Source organism: Eschrichtius robustus, chromosome 4 (genome assembly GCF_028021215.1).
Source record: "Eschrichtius robustus isolate mEscRob2 chromosome 4, mEscRob2.pri, whole genome shotgun sequence".
Classification (NCBI taxonomy): Eukaryota; Metazoa; Chordata; class Mammalia; order Artiodactyla; family Eschrichtiidae; genus Eschrichtius; species Eschrichtius robustus.
Genome location: NC_090827.1, coordinates 59,991,804 through 60,014,416, shown reverse-complemented (window position 1 = coordinate 60,014,416; position 22,613 = coordinate 59,991,804). Strand labels below are relative to the sequence as shown.

The 22,613-nt window shown below is 39.0% G+C and overlaps 1 protein-coding gene and 1 non-coding gene across 2 annotated transcripts; both read right to left on the bottom strand.

The window, feature by feature from the left end:
- Window positions 1-9,148: 9,148 nt before the first annotated feature.
- On the bottom strand, window positions 9,149-9,221 carry TRNAW-CCA (transfer RNA tryptophan (anticodon CCA)). Its single transcript has one exon. It is a non-coding gene; the product is annotated as a tRNA-Trp (tRNA).
- An 839-nt stretch (window positions 9,222-10,060) lies between these two features.
- On the bottom strand, window positions 10,061-12,075 carry CXCL10 (C-X-C motif chemokine ligand 10). Its single transcript, XM_068542147.1, has 4 exons — window positions 11,959-12,075; window positions 11,318-11,444; window positions 10,998-11,087; window positions 10,061-10,553 (listed from the first exon to the last, which is right to left on the bottom strand). Exons 1-4 carry the CDS (start codon window positions 12,017-12,019, stop codon window positions 10,520-10,522), a joined length of 312 nt encoding a protein of 103 aa, XP_068398248.1. The 5' UTR covers window positions 12,020-12,075; the 3' UTR covers window positions 10,061-10,519.
- Window positions 12,076-22,613: the final 10,538 nt, after the last annotated feature.

Here is a 22,613-nt window from a genome sequence, read left to right as displayed (position 1 = left end):
TGGATACAAAAACAAGACCCGTATATATGCTGTCTACAAGAGACCCACTTCAGACCTAGGGACACATACAGACTGAAAGTGAGGGGATGGAAAAAGATATTCCATGCCAATGGAAATCAAAAGAAAGCTGGAGTAGCAATTCTCATATCAGACAAAATAGACTTTAAAACAGACTATTACAAGAGACAAAGAAGGACACTACATAATGATCAAGGGATCAATCCAAGAAGAAGATATAACAATTGTAAATATTTATGCATCCAACATAGGAGCCCCTCAATACATAAGGCAAATACTAACAGCCATAAAAGGGGAAATCGACAGTAACACAATCATAGTAGGGGACTTTAACACCGCACTTTCACCAATGGACAGATCATTAAAAATGCAAATAAATAAGGAAACACAAGCTTTAAATGATACATTAAACAAGATGGACTTAATTGACATTTATAGGACATTCCATCCAAAAACAACAGAATACACTTTCTTCTCAAGTGCTCATGGAACATTCTCCAGAATAGATCATATCTTGTGTCACGAGTCAAGCCTTGGTAAATTTAAGAAAATTGAAATCATATCAAGTATCTTTTCTTTTTTTTTTTTTTTTTTAAACATCTTTATTGAAGTATAATTGCCTTACAATGGTGTGTTAGCTTCTGCTTTATAACAAACTGAATCAGTTATACATATACAATATGTTCCCATTTCTCTTCCCTCTTGCATCTCCCTCCCTCCCACCCTCCCCATCCCACCCCTCTAGGTGGTCACAAAGCACCGAGCTGATCTCCCTGTGCTATGCGGCTGCTTCCCACTGGTTATCTATTTTACATTTGGTAGTGTATATATGTCCATGACACTCTCTTACCCTGTCACATCTCACCCCACCCCCTCCCCATATCCTCAAGTCTATTCTCTAGTAGGTCTGTGTCTTTATTCCCGTCTTGCCACTAGGTTCTTCATGGCCTTTTTTTTTCCCTTAGATTCCGTATGTATGTGTTAGCATACTGTATTTGTTTTTCTCTTTCTGACTTACTTCACTCTGTATGACAGACTCTAACTCCATCCACCTCATTACAAATACCTCCATTTCATTTCTTTTTATGGCTGAGTAATATTCCATTGTATATATGTGCCACATCTTCTTTATCCATTCATCTGTCGATGGACATTTAGGTTGCTTCCATGTCCTGGCTATTGTAAATAGAGCTGCAATGAACATTTTGGTACATGACTCTTTTTGACCTATGGTTTTCTCAAGGTATATGCCCAGTAGTGGTATTGCTGGGTCGTATGGTAGTTCTATTTGTAGTTTTTTAAGGAACCTCCATACTGTTCTCCATAGTGGCTGTATCAATTTACATTCCCACCAACAGTGCAAGAGTGTTCCCTTTCCTCCACACCCTCTCCAGCATTTATTGTCAAGTATCTTTTCTGACCACAACGCTCTGAGACTAGATATCAATTGCAGGAAAAAATCTGTAAAAAATACATGGAGGCTAAACAATACACTACATAATAACCAAGAGATCACTGAAGAAATCAAAGAGGAAATCAAAAAATACCTAGAAACAAATGACAATGAAAACACGATGACCCAAAACCTATGGGATGCAGCAAAAGCAGTTCTAAGAGGGAAGTTTATAGCAATACAATCCTACCTTAAGAAACAAGAAACACTTTTTTGGCCAACGGCATCGTAGAAGAAGTTTTCCTGCTTTCCATTTGCTTTCATGAGGGCAGACAGCAGAAGCAAGAAGTACAATCCTGCAGCCTGTGGAACAAAAACCACACTCACAGAAAGATAGACAAGATGAAAAGGCAGAGGGCTATGTACCAGATGAATGAACAAGATAAAACCCCAGAAAAACAACTAAATGAAGTGGAGATAGGCAACCCTCAGAAAAAGAATTCAGAATAATGATAGTGAAGATGATCCAGGACCTCAGAAAGAGAATGGAGGCAAAGATCGAGAAGATGCAAGAAATGTTTAACAAAGACCTAGAAGAATTAAAGAACAAACAAACAGACATGAACAATACAATAACTGAAATGAAAACTACACTAGAAGGAATCAATAGCAGAATAACTGAGGCAGAAGAATGGATAAGTGACCTGAATGACAGAATGGTGGAATTCACTGTGGCGGGACAGAATAAAGAAACGAGAATGAAAAGAAATGAAGACAGCCTAAGAGACCTCTGGGACAACATTAAACCCAACAACATTCACATTATAGGGGTCCCAGAAGGGGAAGACAGAGAGAAAAGACCCAAGAAAATATTTGAAGAGATTATAGGTGAAAACTTCCCTAACATGGGAAAGGAAATAGCCACCCAAGTCCAGGAAGCGCAGAGAGTCCCATACAGGATAAACCCAAGGAGAAACACACCAAGACACATAGTAATCAAATTGGCAAAAATTAAAGACAAAGAAAAATTACTGAAAGCAGCAAGGGAAAAACGACAAATAACATACAAGGGAACTCCCATAAGGTTAACAGCTGATTTCTCAGCAGAAACTCTGCAAGCCAGAAGGGAGTGGCATGATATGCTTAAAGTGATGAAAAGGAAGAACCTACAACCAAGATTACTCTACCCAGCAAGGATCTCATTCAGATTCGATGGAGAAATCAAAATCTTTACAGACAAGCAAAAGCTAAGAGAATTCAGCACCACCAAACCAGCTGTACAACAAATGCTAAAGGAACTTCTCTAAGTGGGAAACACAAGAGAAGAAAAGGACCTACAAAAACAAACCCAAAACAATTAAGAAATAGGTAATGGGAACATACATATCGATAATTACCTTAAACGTGAATGGATTAAATGCTCCAACCAAAAGACACAGGCTTGCTGAATGGATACCAAAACAAGACCCATCTATATGCTGTCTACAAGAGACCCACTTCAGACCTAGGGACACATACAGACTGAAAGTGAGGGGATGGTAAAAGATATTCCATACAAATGGAAATCAAAAGGAAGCTGGAATAGCAATACTTGTGTCAGATAAAATAGACTTTAAAATGAAGAATGTTGCAAGAGACAAGGAAGGACACTACATAATGATCAAGGAATCAATCCAAGAAGAAGATATAACAATTATAAATATATATGCACCCAACATAGGGGCACCTCAATATATAAGGCAACTGCTAACAGCCATAAAAGAGGAAATTGACAGTAACACAATAATAGTGGGGGCCTTTAACACCTCACTTACACCAATGGACAGATCATCCAAAATGAAAATAAATAAGGAAACAGAAGCTTTAAATGACACAATAGATCAGGTAGATTTAATTGATATTTATAGGACATTCCATCCAAAAACAGCAGATTACACTTTCTTCTCAAGTGTGCACGGAACATTCTCCAGGATAGATCACATCTTGGGTCACAAATCAAGCCTCAGTAAATTTAAGAAAATTGAAATCATATCAAGCATCTTTTCTGACCACAACACTATGAGATTAGAAATGAATTACAGGGAAAAAAACGTAAAAAACACAAACACATGGAGGCTAAACAATACATTACTAAACAACCAAGAGATCACTGAAGAAATCAAAGAGGAAATCAAAAAATACCTAGAGACAAATGACAACGAAAACACGACGATCCAAAACCTATGGGATGCAGCAAAAGCAGTTCTAACAGGGAAGTTTATAGCTATACAAGCCTACCTCAAGAAACAAGGAAAATATCAAACAATCTAACCTTATACCTAAAGGAACTAGAGAAAGAAGAACAAACAAATCCCAGAGTTAGCAGAAGGAAAGAAATCATAAAGATCAGAGCAGAAATAAATGAAATAGAAACAAGAAAACAATAGCAAAGATCAATAAAATTAAAGCTGGTTGTTTGAGAAGATAAACAAAATTGATAAACCATTATCCAGACTCATTGAGAAAAAGAGAGAGAGGACTCAAATCCAGAAAATTAGAAATGAAAAAGGAGAAGTGACAACAGATACCGCTGAAATACAAAGCATCCTAAGAGACTACTACAAGCAACTCTATGCCAATAAAATGGAAAACCTGGAAGAAATGGACAAATTCTTAGAAAGGTATAACCTTCCAAGACTGAACCAGGAAGAAATAGAAAATATGAACAGACCAATCACAAGTAAGGAAATTGAAACTGTGATTAAAAATCTTCCAACAAACAAAAGCCCAGGACCAGATGGCTTCACAGGTGAATTCTATCAAACATTTAGAGAAGAGCTAACACCCATCCTTCTCAAACTCTTCCAAAAATTTGCGGAGGAAGGAACACTCCCAAACTCATTCTATGAGGCCACCATCACCCTGATACCAATACCAGACAAAGATACTACAAAAAAAGAAAATTACAGACCAATATCACTGATGAATACAGATGCAAAAATCCTCAACAAAATACTAGCAAACAGAATCCAACAACACATTAAAAGGATCATACACCATGATCAAGTGGGATTTATCCCAGGGATGCAAGGATTCTTCAATATACGCAAATCAATCAATGTGATACACCATATTAACAAATTGAAGAATAAAAACCATATGATCATCTCAATAGATGCAGAAAAAGCTTTTGACAAAATTCAACACCCATTTATGCTAAAAACTCTCCAGAAAGTGGGCATAGAGGGAACATACCTCAACATAATAAAAGCCATATATGACAAACCCACAGCAAACATCATTCTCAATGGTGAAAAACTGAAAGCAATTCTTCTAAGATCAGGAACAAGACAAGGATGTCCACTCTCACCACTGTTATTCAGCATAGTTTTGTTAGTCCTAGCCATGGCAATCAGAGAAGAAAAAGAAATAAAAGGAATACAAATTGGAAAAGAAGAAGCAAAGCTGTCACTGATGGCAGATGACATGATGCTATACATAGAGAATCCTAAAGATACCACCAGAAAACTACTAGAGCTAATCAATGAATTTGGTAAAGTTTCAGGATACAGAATTAATGCACATAAATCTCTTGCATTCCTATACACTAATGATGAAAAATCTGGAAGAGAAATTAAGGAAACACTCCCATTTACCATTGCCACAAAAAGAATAAAATACCTAGGAATAAACCTACCTAGGGAGACAAAAGACCTGTATACAGAAAACTCTAAGACCGTGATGAAAGAAATTAAAGATGATACCAACAGATGGCGAGATATACCATGTTCTTTTTTTTTTTTTTTTTTTTAATACCATGTTCTTGGTTGGAAGAATCAATATTGTGAAAATGAGTATACTACCCAAAGCAATCTACAGATTCAATGCAATCCCTATCAAACTACCAATGGCATTTTTTACGGAACTAGAACTAAAAATGTTAAAATTTGTATGGAGACACAAAAGACCCCGAATAGCCAGAGCAATCTTGAGGGGAAAAAACGGAGCTGGAGGAATCAGACTCCTTGACTTTAGACTATACTACAAAGTTACAGTAATCAAGACACTATGGTACTGGCACAAAAACAGAAATACAGATCAATGGAACAAGATAGAAAGCCCAGAGATAAACCCACGCACATACGGTCACCTTATCTTTGATAAAGGAGGCAAGGATATACAGTGGAGAAAAGACAGTCTCTTCAATAAATGGTGCTGGGAAAACTGGACAGCTACATGTAAAAGAATGAAATTAGAACACTCCCTAACACCATACACAAAAATAAACTCATAATGGAGTAGAGACCTAAATGTAAGACCGGATACTATAAAACTCTTAGAGGAAAACATAGGAAGAACACCCTTTGACATAAATCACAGCAAGATATTTTTTGATCCACCTCCTAGAGTAATGAAAATAAAAACAAAAACAAATGGGACCTAATGGAACTTCAAAGCTTTAGCACAGCAAAGGAAACCATAAACAAGACAAAAAGAGAACCCTCAGAATGGGAGAAAATATTTGCAAACGAATCAACGGACAAAGGATTAATCTCCAAAATATATAAACAGCTCATGCAGCTCAATATCAAAAAAACAAAGAACCCAATCCAAAAATGGGCAGAAGACCTAAATAGACATTTCTCCACAGAAGATATATAGATTGCCAACAAACACATGAAAAGATCGTCAACATGACCAATCATTAGAGAAATGCAAATCAAAACTACAATGAGGTGTCTCCTCACACCAGTTAGAATGGGCTTCATCAGAAAATCTACAAACAACAAATGCTGGAGAGGGTGTGGAGAAAAGGGAACCCTCTTGCAATGTTGGCGGGAATGTAAATTGATACAGCCACTATGGAGAACAGTATGGAGGTTCCTTAAAAAACTACAAATAGAACTACCATGTGATCCAGCAATCCCACTACTGGGCATATACCCAGAGAAAACCGTAAAGCAAAAAGACTCATGCACCCCAATGTTCACTGCAGCACTATTTACAATAGCCAGATCATGGAAGCAGCCTAAATGCCCATTGACAGACGAATGGATAAAGAAGAAGTGGTACATATATACAATGGAATATTACACAGCCATAAAAGGAAACGAAATTGGGTCATTTTTAGAGACTTGGATGCATCTAGAGACTGTCATCCAGAGTGAAGGAAGTCAGAAAGAGAAAAACAAATATCGTATATTAACGCATATATGTGGAACCTAGAAAAATGGTACAGATGAACCGGTTTGCAGGGCAGAAATTGAGACACAGATGTAGAGAACAAACGTAGGGACACCAAAGGGGGAAAGCAGCAGGGGGTTGGGTGTGGTGGTCAGATGAATTGGACGATTGGGATTGACATGTATGCACTGATGTGTATAAACTTGATGACTAATAAGGACCTGCTGTATAAAAAAAAATAAAATAAAATTGAAAAAAAAATTGGATAAAGTCAATTTCAAGATAAATTCAACACCTATGTTAAGTCCACAAAATCAAGAAGAGATTAAAAAAGAAATAACAAACAAAAAAACAAAATACTGAGTATAGTTCCCTGTGCTATACAGTAGGTCCTTGTTGGGTATCTATTTTATATATAGCATTGTTGAACTAGATAATGTGGTCTCTATTCTTAATGGAATATGTGAATTTACAACAAAAGTAACATTTAAATTAATGCAATTAAATCCACAACTTATGAGAAAAAAAATAAATGCATATTTCTGTGTCTGTTTTGTCATTTAGTTTATGTGTAGCTATTTTTAGGTTCTATCTATAAGTGATATCTTATGTTAAGTTTCTTTTTCTGTCTGACATATGTCACTTAGAATGATTGTACCTAAGTCCATCCGAGTTGCTGCAACTGGCCTTATTTCATTGATTTCATGGCTGACTAATATTCCATTGTACGTAAGTATCACATCTTCTTTATCCATGTTTTCCTTGCAAGGAAATTTCGGTTGTATCCGAGTCGAGGCTCTTGTAAACAGAGCAGCAGTAAACGTTGGGTTGCATGTGTCCTGTGGAGTTTTGGTTTTCTGAAGATACACGCCCATGAGTGGAAGTGCTGTATGCTCTGTAGCTTTGTTTCTTAGATATTTTTGGGAAACACAATACACTTCTCCAGAGTGCCATTCGCAATTTACCTTCCCACAATCAGCATAAAGGAGCTCCCTTTTCTCCACGCCCTATCCTGTATTTCTGGTTTTTACACTTTGTGAGGATAGCCCTTCAGACTGATGCGAGATGATACCTCTTTGTAGTGTTGATTTGCACTGTGCGCCGTTTTGGTTGGCCAAAAAGGGGGTATGTGTTTTTCCTGAATATATTCAGGAGGAACGCATACGCCCTTTTTGGCCAACGGCATCGTAGAGGAAGTTCTGCCGCTTTCCATGTGGTTTCATGGCGAGTCCAATCTACCTCTTGAAATCCCGTTCCTGCAATTCTGCCTTGCTTTCAAGTCGTTTTTCATGACTTACCTCAAGGCATTTTTCCATGTTAGGTATCTTTTACAATCCTGCAAGATTGTGAATTGCAGCGTCCCTGAGCTCCGCTTTTCAACTTGTTTTTTGGGAAATGGCCACAAAACAGCAGGATTTCTTCAAGCCCTATTCTGGTTCTGAGGGCAAGCTGAGCCTTTGGTCAATTCCTCTTCCTGATTGGAAATTAGAGTGGCATGTGCCTGTCCAACCACCTAGGCCTTGTCTCTCATTGTTCCCCCCGTTCCAGTTCAGCCACCGGACAAATTCCAAACTGTGCGAAACAGGGTGTTGAAGGTGCTGACTTCCCCAGATGGGGAGATTGTTAGGAAAGAGGCTGGAGGGGGGAACCCGAGCACCAGCAGATGAGGAGATGAGGTGCCTTTTCCAAACTCTTCCCGATCCGATGGTGTACCATTCTCTGAGTGTCCCATGCATGTTTTAGCTGTACGAAGGGTCGCTGGCATCTGGAGATTTGGGACCCATGGAATCAGGACCAGGCAGTATTACTCTAAAGGGGCTGCATTTGCTGACTCATCCTTACCAAGCCTCCTAGCCCCACGAGTGTCCAGCCTTAGGTCCCATCCAGCTGTGGGTCTAGATGTGGTATGCTAACACATATATATGGAATCTAAAAAAAAAAAAAAAGGTCATGAAGAACCTAGGGGCAAGATGGGAATAAAGACACAGACCTACTAGAGAAAGGAGTTGAGGACACGGGGAGGGGAAAGGGTAAGCTGGGACAAAGTGAGAGAGTGGTAGTGTATATATGGACATATATACACTACCAAATGTGAAATAGATAACTAGTGGGAAGCAGTCACATAGCACAGGGAGATCAGCTCCGTGCTTTGTGACCAGCTAGAAGGGTGGGATAGGGAGGGTGGGAGGGAGGGAGATGCAAGAGGGAAGAGATATGGGGATATATGTATATGTATAACTGATTCACTTTGTTATAAAGCAGAAACTAACACACCATTGTAAAGCAATTATACTCCAATAAAAACGTTAAAAAAAAAAAAAAAAGAGCAAGTACATGTCCCTGATTACTAATGAAATTGAGCATCTTTTCATATGTTAAGGGCTTGTGTTTTCTTCTTTTGTGAAATTCCTATTCATTTGTTTCCTGTTTTTCAGCTAGCTATCTTTTCCTTTTTTATTCATAGGAGTTCTCTATATGTTTTATTTTTTTTAAATATTTTATTTATTTATTTTGTCTGCACTGGGTATTAGTTGCCTCGTGCGGGATCTTTTAGTTGTGGCATGTGGGATCTACTTCCCTGACCAGGGATTGAACCTGGGCCCCCTGCATTGGAAGCATGGCGTCTTAACCGCTGGACCACCAGGGAAGTCCCCTCTGTATGTTTTAGATACTAATAATTTACCAACTAAATGCATTGCAAATACCTTCTTGTTGACAAATTGGATATGGGAGGCAAGGGAGAAGAAGGAGTGTAGAATTACTCCCAGAATTCTCGTTTGGGGAACTGAATGGATGATGGTGCTATTAAAGTAGGATATAGAATAGAGGAGGAGAAATAGATCTGGGGGAGAGAGGAATTAATTTAAGACATTTTGGAGTTTGATGTTTCCATGGGATGTTGAGTTGCAAATGTCTCGTAGAAAGTTGGCTCTAAGGATCTGAAGCTCAGGCCAAGCTCTGTTATGCCACATAAGTGCTGGAGGACTCCTGTATGACGGGCCTTCCAGGAGACTATAGTTGGAAGGAATATGGTAATTCTCAAACTCATTTGTCCTCTACCCATCCTTACTTCTTCTCTAGGCTATGGATTCTCCAATCTAAGCTTTTTATGAAATAAATGTCCCAAATGACCCACCAGACACTTCATCTTAGTTATAATTACTTTATTATGTTTTGGTCTCTAAACAGTTAAATAATCTTTCTTAATATTTCTAGGAGAGAACATTACTTTTATTTTGAAAAGCATTCAGCATATTTGTCTTACATAACATGTAGAACATGTATCTAAATTTTAAAATTTCTCCCATTGCAGTACTTAATTACACAAGTTATTATATAAACACTGAAAACAATATAAGAAACATATACATCTAAGAATTCTACTTTGTGTAGTCTTTGACTAAATAATACTATTTTCACATACATTTCCAGATATTTCTAGCTGCTTCTGTGTATTTGAAATTATGTATATAACACCCGGAAGAATATGGGCCCCTTGGAGGGATGGCAGTAGAAGTCCATGGAGTAAAGATCTTTCTTTAAAAGGCAGATTGTATTATTGCTTTGAATACCTTTTAGTTATTTGAGATTCTAAGATCCCTGATAAGCCCAGAGGGGGAAGACCCCTTCATAACCCCCTTTAGAAGACAGAAAAGGTGAGGAAGCTGTCAGTAGCAGGGCTAGGGCTTGGCACACTCATTAAGAATGTAGCGCCTCAGCGTAGCTTATAGTATAGTGCCAGGGCAGAGTTACTACCAAACAGCTCAGGACGATGAGCCATCCACCGCCCTACAGGAGCAGTAGCAGCTAATTTGGTGACTGTGGTTGGTCACCTTTTAGGAGAACTGCAATCCACGGACAATTAGGGCTTGACATATACTGTGTGTAGGGAAGTGACGGCAGAGGTAGCTTCTCTGTGGTCCATCCTTGTCGGTAGTGCAGTGATTATGCCTCTTTCTGTGTTTGAGATCTTCTGGACCTGTAAGAAGAGAAGGAGAGTGTAAATGACTCTGACTTCAGTCTGAATTCTGCTTGGAACATGCTGAATTCATAGATAATCCTAAGTCTTCAGGTGAAGTGTGTAGTGAGCTTTCCTGCTGCTACGCAATGATTGTGGGTTACACGGGATGCTTTTTTAAGGCCAGGAAAAGCTTGGGGGAAATTTGGCATCTTTGCTTGGATAGTTATAGCTCTGCTTTAAGGTTAAAGTGACCTATTGACACTTCTAGACAGTAATCAGGGTAACTGTTGATACCACACAAGATGACACCTCAGTATATAAATAGACGGAGGTAGTGGAAGCATGGTGGTAACACCGTTTTAAGCCAAGAATTCCACAGGAATGCCTTATGCAGATATTTCTAACTTCCCAAGATCGACATTTCTTAAAGAGCAGTCCTTCTGCAAGCAATAGCAAACCTACCTGTTCTTGCTAATTGCTTTCAGTAAATTCTTGATGGTCTTAGACTCTGGATTAAGACATCTTTTCTCCCCGTTCTTTTTCATTGTGGCACTATAGAAGTAAATAGGAGTGAAAATGTTTAAAACAATATTAGGCCAATAAAACAGATGGAATATACAGTTTTAAAGTCAGACATTTAGGTTTCACTTTAGATGTTTCCCTTTGCTGTACAGAAGTCTTAGAATCATCACAAACCCCTTACTGATTTTTGTAATCATCATCATGTATTTAATTGTATGATTACAACCAGGGAAGTAATCATTAGGTGGGATTTTACTCACATGATCTCAACATGTGGGCAAGATTGACTTGCAGGAATCACTTCAAGTTTTTCTAAGGACCTTGGATTAACAGGTCGATCACTGATCTTGATGCACGTACAGCGTGTAGTCCTAGAGAGAGGTATTTCTGCAGGAAAAGAGACAGGTACAGCAGACGACATTAGCTCAGTTTTCATTTTAGGCATTTAATGTGGATTGGGTAGTACTTAGCTGAACCTGTACCTCTGTGTAATCACATTGTCAATCTGTGATCATACAGCTCTGTATGATTAATTAGTTGATTCTCTGAAAGAATGGAATTGCAACTTGTTGATTGTAAGATCATACCCTTGAGCCCAGATCATACAGTTACTTAAGTTAACTAAGGAGATACCTGTCTCATCCTCTTTCTCCTCCTTCCCTCACATTTTCTCTGTCTGTCCCTCTTCCTCTTCCACTCCCACCTTCCTCCTTCTCTCTTTCTTTCATTCCACTTGCATTTCTGACTATAAACTCTGACCAGAAGGAATCTCTGCTCATTTACCCTTCATTTAAAAGGCAGGCTGTAAAACTTTTGCAAATACATTATTTCTGCACTTAAAGAGTTTATACCCAGTCCTATTTCTGATCTTACAAATTAAATATCCCTTGATGTTCCTCACCTTGAGTTCCTCTCAGAGTCAGAAGGATAAGGCAGAAAATAAGAACAGCACTTTGGTTCATGGTGCTGCAACTGAAGGTTCTTCTGTAGTAGGCTCAGACTGCCTGAACAGTTGAAGAGTGTCTCCGAAAATGTCGGGCTAGGTTGCAGTATTTATTTGCAAAGGCACTTTCCCTCTCTAACTCTGATTGGATAACATTACAGTTGACTTGGGAAAATCTGTGTCTGTTCCTTGGGGAAGTCCCGTGTTGCAGAATCAAAGATATTATTTGTATTTATTGTGGCTTCTGAGTTATGGAATTTCCCTCCACCTCCTTTGTTTCAATAAGAGTGAGCTAGGTTTCACTTTCTAAATCATGAACTATTTCTTGAAAAACATAACTTTACTGCAAATATAAATACTTTTTAAAAAAATGGAACTTGGATTCTCATCTCGCACCTCCTGAAAAATGCAAATGTCAACTTAAACTCAAGTTAAAGTCTTAAACACAGTTTTAAAACGAGTAAGCCTTAATATTTGTTTTGAATCCATTTAAATTTGCAGCAGTAAGGCATGAATAGGAATATCTTACATTTATTCACTTTTTATGGGTTTCAGAGATGTTGTATACTTTCTTGTTTTCTACAGCAATCCTGTAAGAAGGTAGGAAATTATTTTATATGTGGAAGAATAATCTTCAAGGTTAGATAACTGTGTTAGGTCATACAAAGGTTGCCATCCATTTATTCTAACTATGATGCTTTTCTTCCAACATTTATTTTAAATTTTGGTAATACTTTCAGAGGCTAGATAATTTTTTAAAATTCCACAGTAATAGCAATTTTTCAACCTTTGGAGGTAAATCTAATTTTTGGAAACAGTAATTTAGCCAAGCACTGCAGTGTTTGATCAGTATTACAGAGTAATAGGTTTGGTCTTCTTGGACAAGGTCAAAGATATAGAACTGGCAAGGTTCAAGGAATTCCAGAAGTGCTCTGATTATTCATAACATCATTAGAATAAGTGAATAACTTCCAACATAATTATTTCTAGGGAAAACACTACTCATTTGGATATCTGATTTCTGGTATGTTATTAAACAAGTTTCATGTATTATAGTCAGTCCCTGAATGAAAACATCGTAAGACAATATCCAGAATGGAGTAAGGAAAGGATTTGTAGCTATAGTAGGGTCATTGCAAAAAACAAAAGATGCTTTTTGAGGAAATAAACTTAAAAGAGGGGCATAAATAGAGACGGGAGAACAGAATGGAAATAGAGAGGTTGATTTAAGATGGGTACAGCTCTAAGAGAATGTCACATGCAAAGCAAAGGCAAAAAAGTGTTAGCCTTTGAGCTGGTAACATTGATAACTGAAATAAGCACAGTTTCAACTGGGCAAATAGGGCCAAATAGGGTCAAAACTTGGCCTCTTATCTTAGCATTCAGTATTACTTGGCTGACACCATCAGTAAGAAGTAGGTGATACTCATGTAGTATAACATGTGTTGGAATTTCACCAATATCCAAGGGTTATATAGTCTGGTTGTGTTCTTTGCGAGTGATTGGCAACAGGGGATACAAAATGAAATACTATTCTAAATGCAGGCATCAGATGCAGGTGATACTTGGAACCTAGGAAAGTATCTGGGAGGTCTTTTCATAGTCAGCTAGGCTGCAACAATGTAGGGATAGTCCAGGGAAAGGTAGGTCTGCCATCCTAGGGTTAGACTAGTGTACCTGGCAGATACTGGCCTACAGCTTGGCATAGAGGCCAAGATTAAAGCCCGTATCTGCAAACTGGACACACATAAGACTTGGAACTTCAGGTACAGGAGATCCGTCATCAGAGCAGTGAGGTGTTGCTTGGGGAGGCGGAAATTGCTGGATCCCAGGTTGGTCTGTTCCAGGGACTGGGTAGAGCTAAGCTTCCCAGTGGGTAAGTCAGTGAGTGGACTTAACTGTGGGGAAACTGGAAGCTCAGAAGGAGGGGAAGTGAGGCAGAGACTGATAGAGCCAAGAAGACAGACATTCACTCAGTAAAAAGGCCTTCTTCTAATGAGGGAAAGGTCTGTGCGAGACAGTGACATGGAGGGGCCCTCCCATGGCTGTTTGTGCAGAATAAAAATAGGACTGTGAGTAAAAATGCCAAACATTTTTTGGGGAAATGTCTGACATCATGGATGGAAGAGGCACTGAACAGTTCAACATTAAACAATAAAAAGATACATGGTGATAACTTTACTTTTGTTAGTATCTCAGTTCTCAGCTAAGATGCTGTCTATATAGCAAAGTAAAAGGAGAGTTGAGGTAGCTGCCTGCTAGTGGATTGTTGTTAATGAGAAAATATTTCTTATTTGTTTAATTGATTTTTAAAAGTATTACATAGCATTAACTGTATGCCAGGCGTTGTTTGAAGTGCTTTATGAATATTGACTTATTTAATCGTTAAATAGTGACTCATGTTACCCAGTAACTAGCTCTAGAGTCCATTTTCTCAACAACTTTGTTATGCTGCCTCTCAGAGAGAACATTGTTCTTGATTTGGATTTCTGATTTCCATTCTATCTTAATTGGCTGAAGCCATCTTTGATGTTATTTTGATGCCTCAGTAATTAAACACCTAGAAAAGGTTTAAGATGTATCTATCTTGCGCTGAATTCATACTGAAATGAAAAATGCTGTAGTATATATATGTTAAACACATATATACAGATATACACATATGTTAGTAAACAATCACATAGATACACATTTATTTACTTATAGTATTTTTAAAAGGTAGTTTTCTTGCCTAAAACAGTCCATGTTCAGTTGGATTCGTTTAATTAATTAATTAATTAATTATTTTAATTAATTAATTTCTGGCTGCATGGGTCTGCGTTTCTGCTTGCGGGCTTTCTCTAGTTGCGGCAAGCGGGGGCTACTCTTTGTTGTGATGCGCGGGCTTCTCATTGTGGTGGCTTCTCTTGTTGCGGAGCACGGGCTCTAGGCACGCAGCCTTCAGTAGTTGTGGCGCAGGGGCTTAGTTGCTCCATGGCATGTGGGATCTTCCCGGACCAGGGCTCAAACCCGTGTCCCATGCATTGGCAAGCAGATTCTTAACCACTGCACCACCAGGGAAGTCCCATTTTAGATTATATTGAACATTGTGATCCTGGGATTTTTGTGACTGGGGGAAAAAGACATTTATTTCTTCCTAGTTCTGATATTTGTATTCTAATTGTGTTAAAATATGTAAATTTTGTTTCTTTAAGAGTTGGGTTTTATTGCAATTTTTAAAACACTGCAAATAGATTTAATCATTCAGCACCTTGTTATTTCTGCAACTAGACAATTCCTCGGTTATATTCATCAGCGTACTCAACTTCTCTTTCATCAGAAATATAGATGTCTCCCCAATTTTTTTTATATTCTTATTTTTAACTGCTGTGACTTGCTGAATCATTATAAATTATCTTTCTTTGTCTCTACTAACAATTTTTTGTCTGGTCTATTAAATATAGCTAATTCAGCTCTCTTCTGGTTACCGTCAGCATGATATATCTTTTTCTGTTATTTAACTTTTAACCAGTTTATGTCAGTGAATATAAATTTTGCCTCTTGTAAAAACTGTACAGTTGGATCAAACTTCTTAAAAATCCATTTTCCGGAGAGTGACCAATATGGCAGAGTAGAAAGACCCTGAGCTCACCTCCTTTCATGAGCACACTAAAATCACAACTATCTGCAAAACAGCCATCGACGAAAAAGACTGGAACCTACCAGAAAAGATCTTATACAACAAGATATAAAGAAGGGACCACAGTGAGATGAGTAGGAGGGGCGGACTTACGATAAAATCAAATCCCATACCCCTTGGATTGCAACCCACAAACTGGAGAATAATTATATTGCAGAAGTTCTCCCATACAAGTGAGAGTTCTGAGCTCCACGTCAGGCTCCCCAGCCTGGGAGTCTTGCACCAGGAAGACGAACTGCTAGAGCATTTGGCATTGAAGGCCGGTGGGTCTTAATTTCAGGAGCCCCACAGGACTGGGGAGAATAGAGAGTTTACTCTTAAAGGGTGCACACAAAATCTCATGTGCACTGGGACCTAGGGAAAAAGCAGTAATTTGATAGGAGCCTGGGCCAGACCTACCCTCTGGTCTTGGAGAGTCCTAACCATCAGCAGACAGGCTGCCTAAGGACTTTCTAAGTCCACAGCCACCTTTAGACATGCCTCTAGACATGGCCCTGCCCACCAGAGGGCCAAGACCCAGCTTTACCCAGCAGTGGTCAGGCACTGGCCCTTCCCTCCAGTAAACCTGCACTAACCTCTAGACAAGGCTCACCAACCAAGGAACAGACACCAGGCACAAGAAAACTACAATCCCAAAGCCTATAGACCCAGCCTGTCCACAGCAGGCCAGATCCTACCCTGACAGCTGGGTCCTGGCTCTGTCCACTAGCAGGCCAACACAAGCTTCAGGATACCCTGGACCCCCAACTGTGTCAGAAACTGGGCCCCCAACCAATGATCTGAAACGAGCTCTGGGATCCCTGGGCCCTGCAGCCAGACTCCAGGAACCAGCTCTGCCTGTCACTAGTCTGGCACTAACCCCAGGACCTGGCTTCATCTGCCAGTGGGTGGGCAACAGTCAGTCTTTGGGTCTGACTCTGCCTACCAGTGACCCATTGCTAGAGCTGGGACAGGGTTCTGCAGTCAGCTGCCTTGTGACCAGGCCCTGCTAAACAGCAGCCAGCAGCTTCTACATATGACAGGGCCTGGCCAGTCAGACAAGAAAAAAAAAAAAGGAATCCAAATTGGAAAAGAAGTAAAACTGTCACTGTTTGCAGATGACATGATACTATACATAGACAATCCTAAGGATGCTACCAGAAAACTACTAGAGCTCAGCAATGAATTTAGTAAAGTTGCAGGATACAAAATTAATGCATAGAAATCTGCGGCATTTCTATACACTAACAAGGAAAGATCAGAAAGAGAAATTAAAGAAACAATCCCATTTACCATTGCAACAAAAAGAATAAAATACCTAGAAATAAACCTACCTAAGGAGATAAACGACCTATACTCTGAAAACTATAAAACACTGATGAAAGAAATTGAAGATGACACGAACAGATGGAAAGATATACCATGTTCTTGGATTGGAAAAACTAATATTGTCAAAATGACTGTACCACCCAAGGCAATCTACAGATTCAGTGCAATCCCTATCAAATTACCAATGGCATTTTTCACAGAACTAGAGCAAAAAAAATCTTAGAATTTGTATGGAGACACAAAAGATCCTGAATAGCCAAAGCAAACTTGAGAAAGAAAAATGGAGCTGGAGGAATCAGGCTTCCTGACTTCAGACTATACTACAAAGCTACAGTAATCAAGACAGTATGGTACTGGCACAAAAACAGACATATAGATCAATGGTATAGGATAGAAAGCACAGAGATAAACCCTTGCCCCTATGGTCATTTAGTCTATGACAAAGGGGGCAAGAATATACAATGGAGAAAAGACAGTCTCTTCAATAAGTGGTGCTGGGAAAACTGGACAGCTACATGTAAAAGAATGAAATTAGAACACTCCCTAACACCATACACAAAAATAAACTCAAAATGGGTTAAAGACCTGAATGTAAATCCAGACACTATAAAACTCTTAGAGGAAAACATAGGAAAAACACTCTTTGACATAAATTGCAGCAAGATCTTTTTTGACCCACCTCCTAGAGTAATGAAAATAAAAACAAAAATAAACAAATGGTACCAATTAAACTTAAAAGCTTTTGCACAGCAAAGGAAACCATAAACAAGACGAAAAGACAACCCTCAGAATGGGAGAAAATATTTGCAAACGAAGCAACTGACAAGGGATTAATCTCCAAAATGTGCAAACAGCTCACGCAGCTCAATATCTGAAAAACAAACAACCCAATCAGAAAAATGGGCAGAAGACCTAAACAGACATTTCTCCAAAGAAGACATACAGATGGCCAACAAACACATGAAAAGATGCTCAACATCACTAATTATTAGAGAAATGCAGATCAAAACAATAATGAGGTAATACTTCACACCAGTCAGAATGGCCATCATCAAAAAATCTGCAAACAGTAAACGCTGGAGAGGGTGTGGAGAAAGGGGAACCCTCTTGCACTGTTGGTGGGAATGTAAATTGATACAGCCACTGTGGAAAACAGTATGGAATTTCCTTAAAAAACTAAAAATAGAACTACCATGTGATCCAGCAATCCCACTCCTGGGCATATATCCTGAGAAAACCATAATTCAAAAAGATACATGCACCCCAGTGTTCACTGCAGCACTATTTACAATAGCCAGGACATGGAAGCAACCTAAATGCTCATCAACAGAGGAATGGATAAAGAAGATGTGGTGCATATATACAGTGGAATATTACTCAGCCATAAAAAGGAATGAAATTATGCCATCTGCAGAGATGTGGATGGACCTAGAGACTGCCATACAGAGTGAAGTAAGTCAGAAGGAGAAAAACAAATATCGTATATTAACGCATATATGTGGAATCTGGAAACATGGTATAGATGAACTTATTTGCAAAGCAGAGATAGAGACAAAAACAGAGAGAACAAACGTGTGGATAACAAGGGGCGGGAAGGGGGAGGTGGTATGGATTGGGAGATTGGGATTGACATATATACACTACTATGTATAAAATAGATAACTAATGAGAACTGATTGTATAGCACAGGGAACTCTACTCAGTGCTCTGTGGTGACGTAAAGGGGAAGGAAATCCAAAAAAGAGGGGATATATGTATACATAAAGCTGATTCACTTTGCTGTATAGCAGAAACTAACTGTGGTGACGTAAAGGGGAAGGAAATCCAAAAAAGAGGAGATATATGTATACGTAAAGCTGATTCACTTTGCTGTATAGCAGAAACTAACACAACATTGTAAAGCAACTATGCTCCAATAAAAAAAAAAAAAAGATGTGGTGCATATATACAATGGAATATTACTCAGCCATAGAAAAGAATGAAATAATGCTATTTGCAGCAATGTGGGTGGACCTGGAGATAATCATATTAAGTGATGTACATCAGACAGAGAAAGACAAATATATGCTATCGCTTATATGGGGAATCTAAAAAAAAAAAAGATATGCATGAATTTTTTTACCAAACGAAACAGACTCACAGACTTAGAGAACGAACTTATGGTTACCAGGGGGGAAGGGTTGTGGGGAAGGGATAGATTTGGAGTTCGGGATTGACATGTACACACTGCCATATATATATATATGTATGTGTATATATATATATATATATTTATATATATATACACATACATATATATATATATATGTATATATACACACACACACATTTAGTTATTTGTTTTTGGCCACACCCACGCGGCACCCAGAATCTTAGTTCCCTGACCAGGGATCAAACCTGTGTCCTCTGCAGTGGAAGTGTGGGAGTCTTAACCACTGGACTGCCAGGGACGTCTCCACACTGCAGTTTTTAAAATAGATAACCAACAAGGACCTACTGTATAGCACAGGGAACGGGGCTCAATGTTCTGTAATAATCTAAATGGGAAAAGAATTTGAAAAAGAGTAGATACATGTATATGTATAACTGAATCACTTTGCTGTACACCTGAAACTAACCAACATTGTTTGTTTTTTTTTAAAAATAGTTTTTAAAATTTATTTATTTATTTATGGCTGTGTTGGGTCTTCGTTTCTGTGCGAGGGCTTTCTCTAGTTGCAGCAAGTGGGGGCCACTCTTCATCGCGGTGTGTGGGCCTCTCACTATCGCGGTCTCTCGTTGCGGAGCACAGGCTCCAGATACGCAGGCTCAGTAGTTGTGGCTCACGGGCCTAATTGCTCCGTGGCATGTGGGATCTTCCCAGACCAGGGCTCGAACCCGTGTCCCCTGCATTGGCAGGCAGATTCTCAAACACTGCACCACCAGGGAAGCCCCATAAACTAACCAACATTGTTAATCAACTATGCTCCAATATAAAATTTAAAAACCCGTAAGTCATCATGTCACTCCTCTGCTTAAGACCCTCCAATAACTTACAGTTATATTTAGAATTAAATCCAATTTTGTATGCTGTTTTACTAAGTCCTCTATGATCTGGCTGCTACTGATTTCTCCAGCTTCATCTCACACTGTTCCCTCTCAACCACTATACTCCAGTCACAGAGGCCTTTATACTAGCAATTTTCTGTATCTGGAATGCTTTTCCCCCTGTTCTTTGTGTTGGTGGTTCCTTCTGGATGTTTGGATTTTAGCTAAATATTATAGTACTTTCTCTTGCCAAACAATCTAGAGCAGCCATGACCTTATTTTAGTTCTCTGGCATTTCTCACTCTCTGATATTTGCTTAGTTTACTCTTTATTTTTTTAATGTCTATTTCTTCATATTCAAGTATAAGCCCCCAAAGAGCAGGGACCTTGTCGGTCTTATTCAGAGCTTATCCCCAGGAACTAGAGCATCACCGGGCATATGGAAGGTATTCAGTAAATATTGGATGGATGGATAGATGTATAAATTTTTCCAGACTTTAAGCAACGGCACGGATAAGAGTTATACATCTTCGAAAAGAATTTCCATTGACTCATCACATTTTTACATTAGGACATGGGTATTACTGTTTCCTCTAGCTTTAGGAACCAAGTTTAACCTAAGAAAACTACAGTTTCTCTGGAAGTTAGCATAGATTCAGATAGGTAGAGTCAATATAGGTATTCTCAGCTAGCCATAGGTCAAAATCTTTATTCCTAGGACTATGGGGTAAATATATACAGGGTGGTACACCTAAAAACTTTAAAATTATTCATTGGAGGTTCTCTGCAATTATGCATTGAATGAGTGAAGGAATGCAAGTCTCTTCAGTGCATATTGCATATATATTTGTGGGTGGTTTTGGAAGCAGAAGAATGAGGAGGGTTGTACTTGTTCTCATTATTGTGTCTGTACTTTTTGTGTAGGGAACCAAGCTAATCTCAGGGGATACTGGGAGGGATAAGATCCATTGTCCTTGATGGGACTTGCATTCTAATTGGAAAGACCAACAAATATGAAACAATAAATATCAACAGAAGAAACTGTGTGATCAGTGACAAATGAGTGGTGTAGACAATAAATAATATGGCGGTTCATAGGAGATTATATTCATTAAGACCAGGAGTGCTCAGATGAACCTTAAAGTATGGATTGTACTTAAGACAAGTGGCCAGGAAGGGAAAGCGTATGCAATTAGAGACGTGTCACCAAAAATGGTATCCAGCAATGCCAGCCAACCAGTCAGGCAGATTGGCACAGTCTCATAGGGATGGTAATACCTTGTTAGGATTCTGTAGTATCTGGTCCTCAGTTTTACAGGTCCAGAAACTGCTGAAATGGAAAACCTGCAACCCAGGATACTCTACTGAGCAAGAGTACCATTTAGGATAGAAGGAGAAATAAAAAAACTTCTCAGACAAGCAGAAACTGAAAGAATTCATCAATACTAAACATACCCTACAAGAAATGTTGAAGGGTTTTCTCTAAATGGAAAAGAAGTAGAATCTAAGGGAAAGAGAGAATGCCAATAAGAAAGGCAAATATAGGGCATCCCTGGTAGCTCAGTGGTTAAGAATCCGCCTGCCAATGCAGGGGACATGGGTTCGAGCCCTGGCCCGGGAAGATCCCACATTCCACGGAGCAACTAAGCCCCTGCGCCACAACTACTGAGCCTGCGCTCTAGAGCCCGCGAGCCACAACTACTGAGCCCGTGTGCCTGGAGCTGGTGCTCCGCAGCAGGGGGGGCCACCGCAGTGAGAGGCCTGCGGGCCGCAATGGGGAGTGGCTTCTGCTCGCCGCAGCTGGAGAGGGCCTGTGCACAGCAGCGAAGATCCAGTGCAGCCAAAAATACATAAATAAAATAAATTTTAAAAAAATGTTTAAAAAAAAAAAAGAAAGGCAAATATATAGGAAGGATTTAAGATTACTTAAATAAGCCAGTATGTAGATGAAAAGACAAAAAAAATTGTAAAAGCAGCTATAACTACACTAAACAGTTAAGGGATAAGCATGAAGATGTAAAATATGACATTCTAATCACCCAGGGTAAACATGTTCTCAAAGAGTTAATTCTGCTAACCAAATCTACAAGAATCTAAGATGCAAATTAAAAAGACAGTTTATTCATTTTTTTTTAATGTGGACCATTTTAAAGTCTTTATTGAATTTGTTACAATATTGCTTCTGTTTTATGTTTTGGTTTTTTGGCCATGAGGCATGTGGCATCTTAGCTCCCCGACCAGGGGTTGAACCCGCACCCCCTGCATCAGAAGGCGAAGTCTTAACCACTGGACTGCCAGGGAAGTCCCAGTTTATTCATTTATAACGAGGACCTTCCAGTGACTGGAATGATTGGGTCTGATAACCAAGTCACACTTCTCCAGTAACAGAGTACCTGGGAAGTTGAATTAGTTATCAGATTGTTTTCTGGTGAAAACAGAATCAAAACAAAGGACCATTCTCCTCTTATTTTGAATAGGGATCCGCTCAGGAGAGAAACCTTATAAGTGTGATCAATGTGGAGAAGAATTCAGAAAAAAAATCAAACTTTAGAGACAATAGGAAGCCAACTATTACTTGTTATATCCACAGCCAACCTTA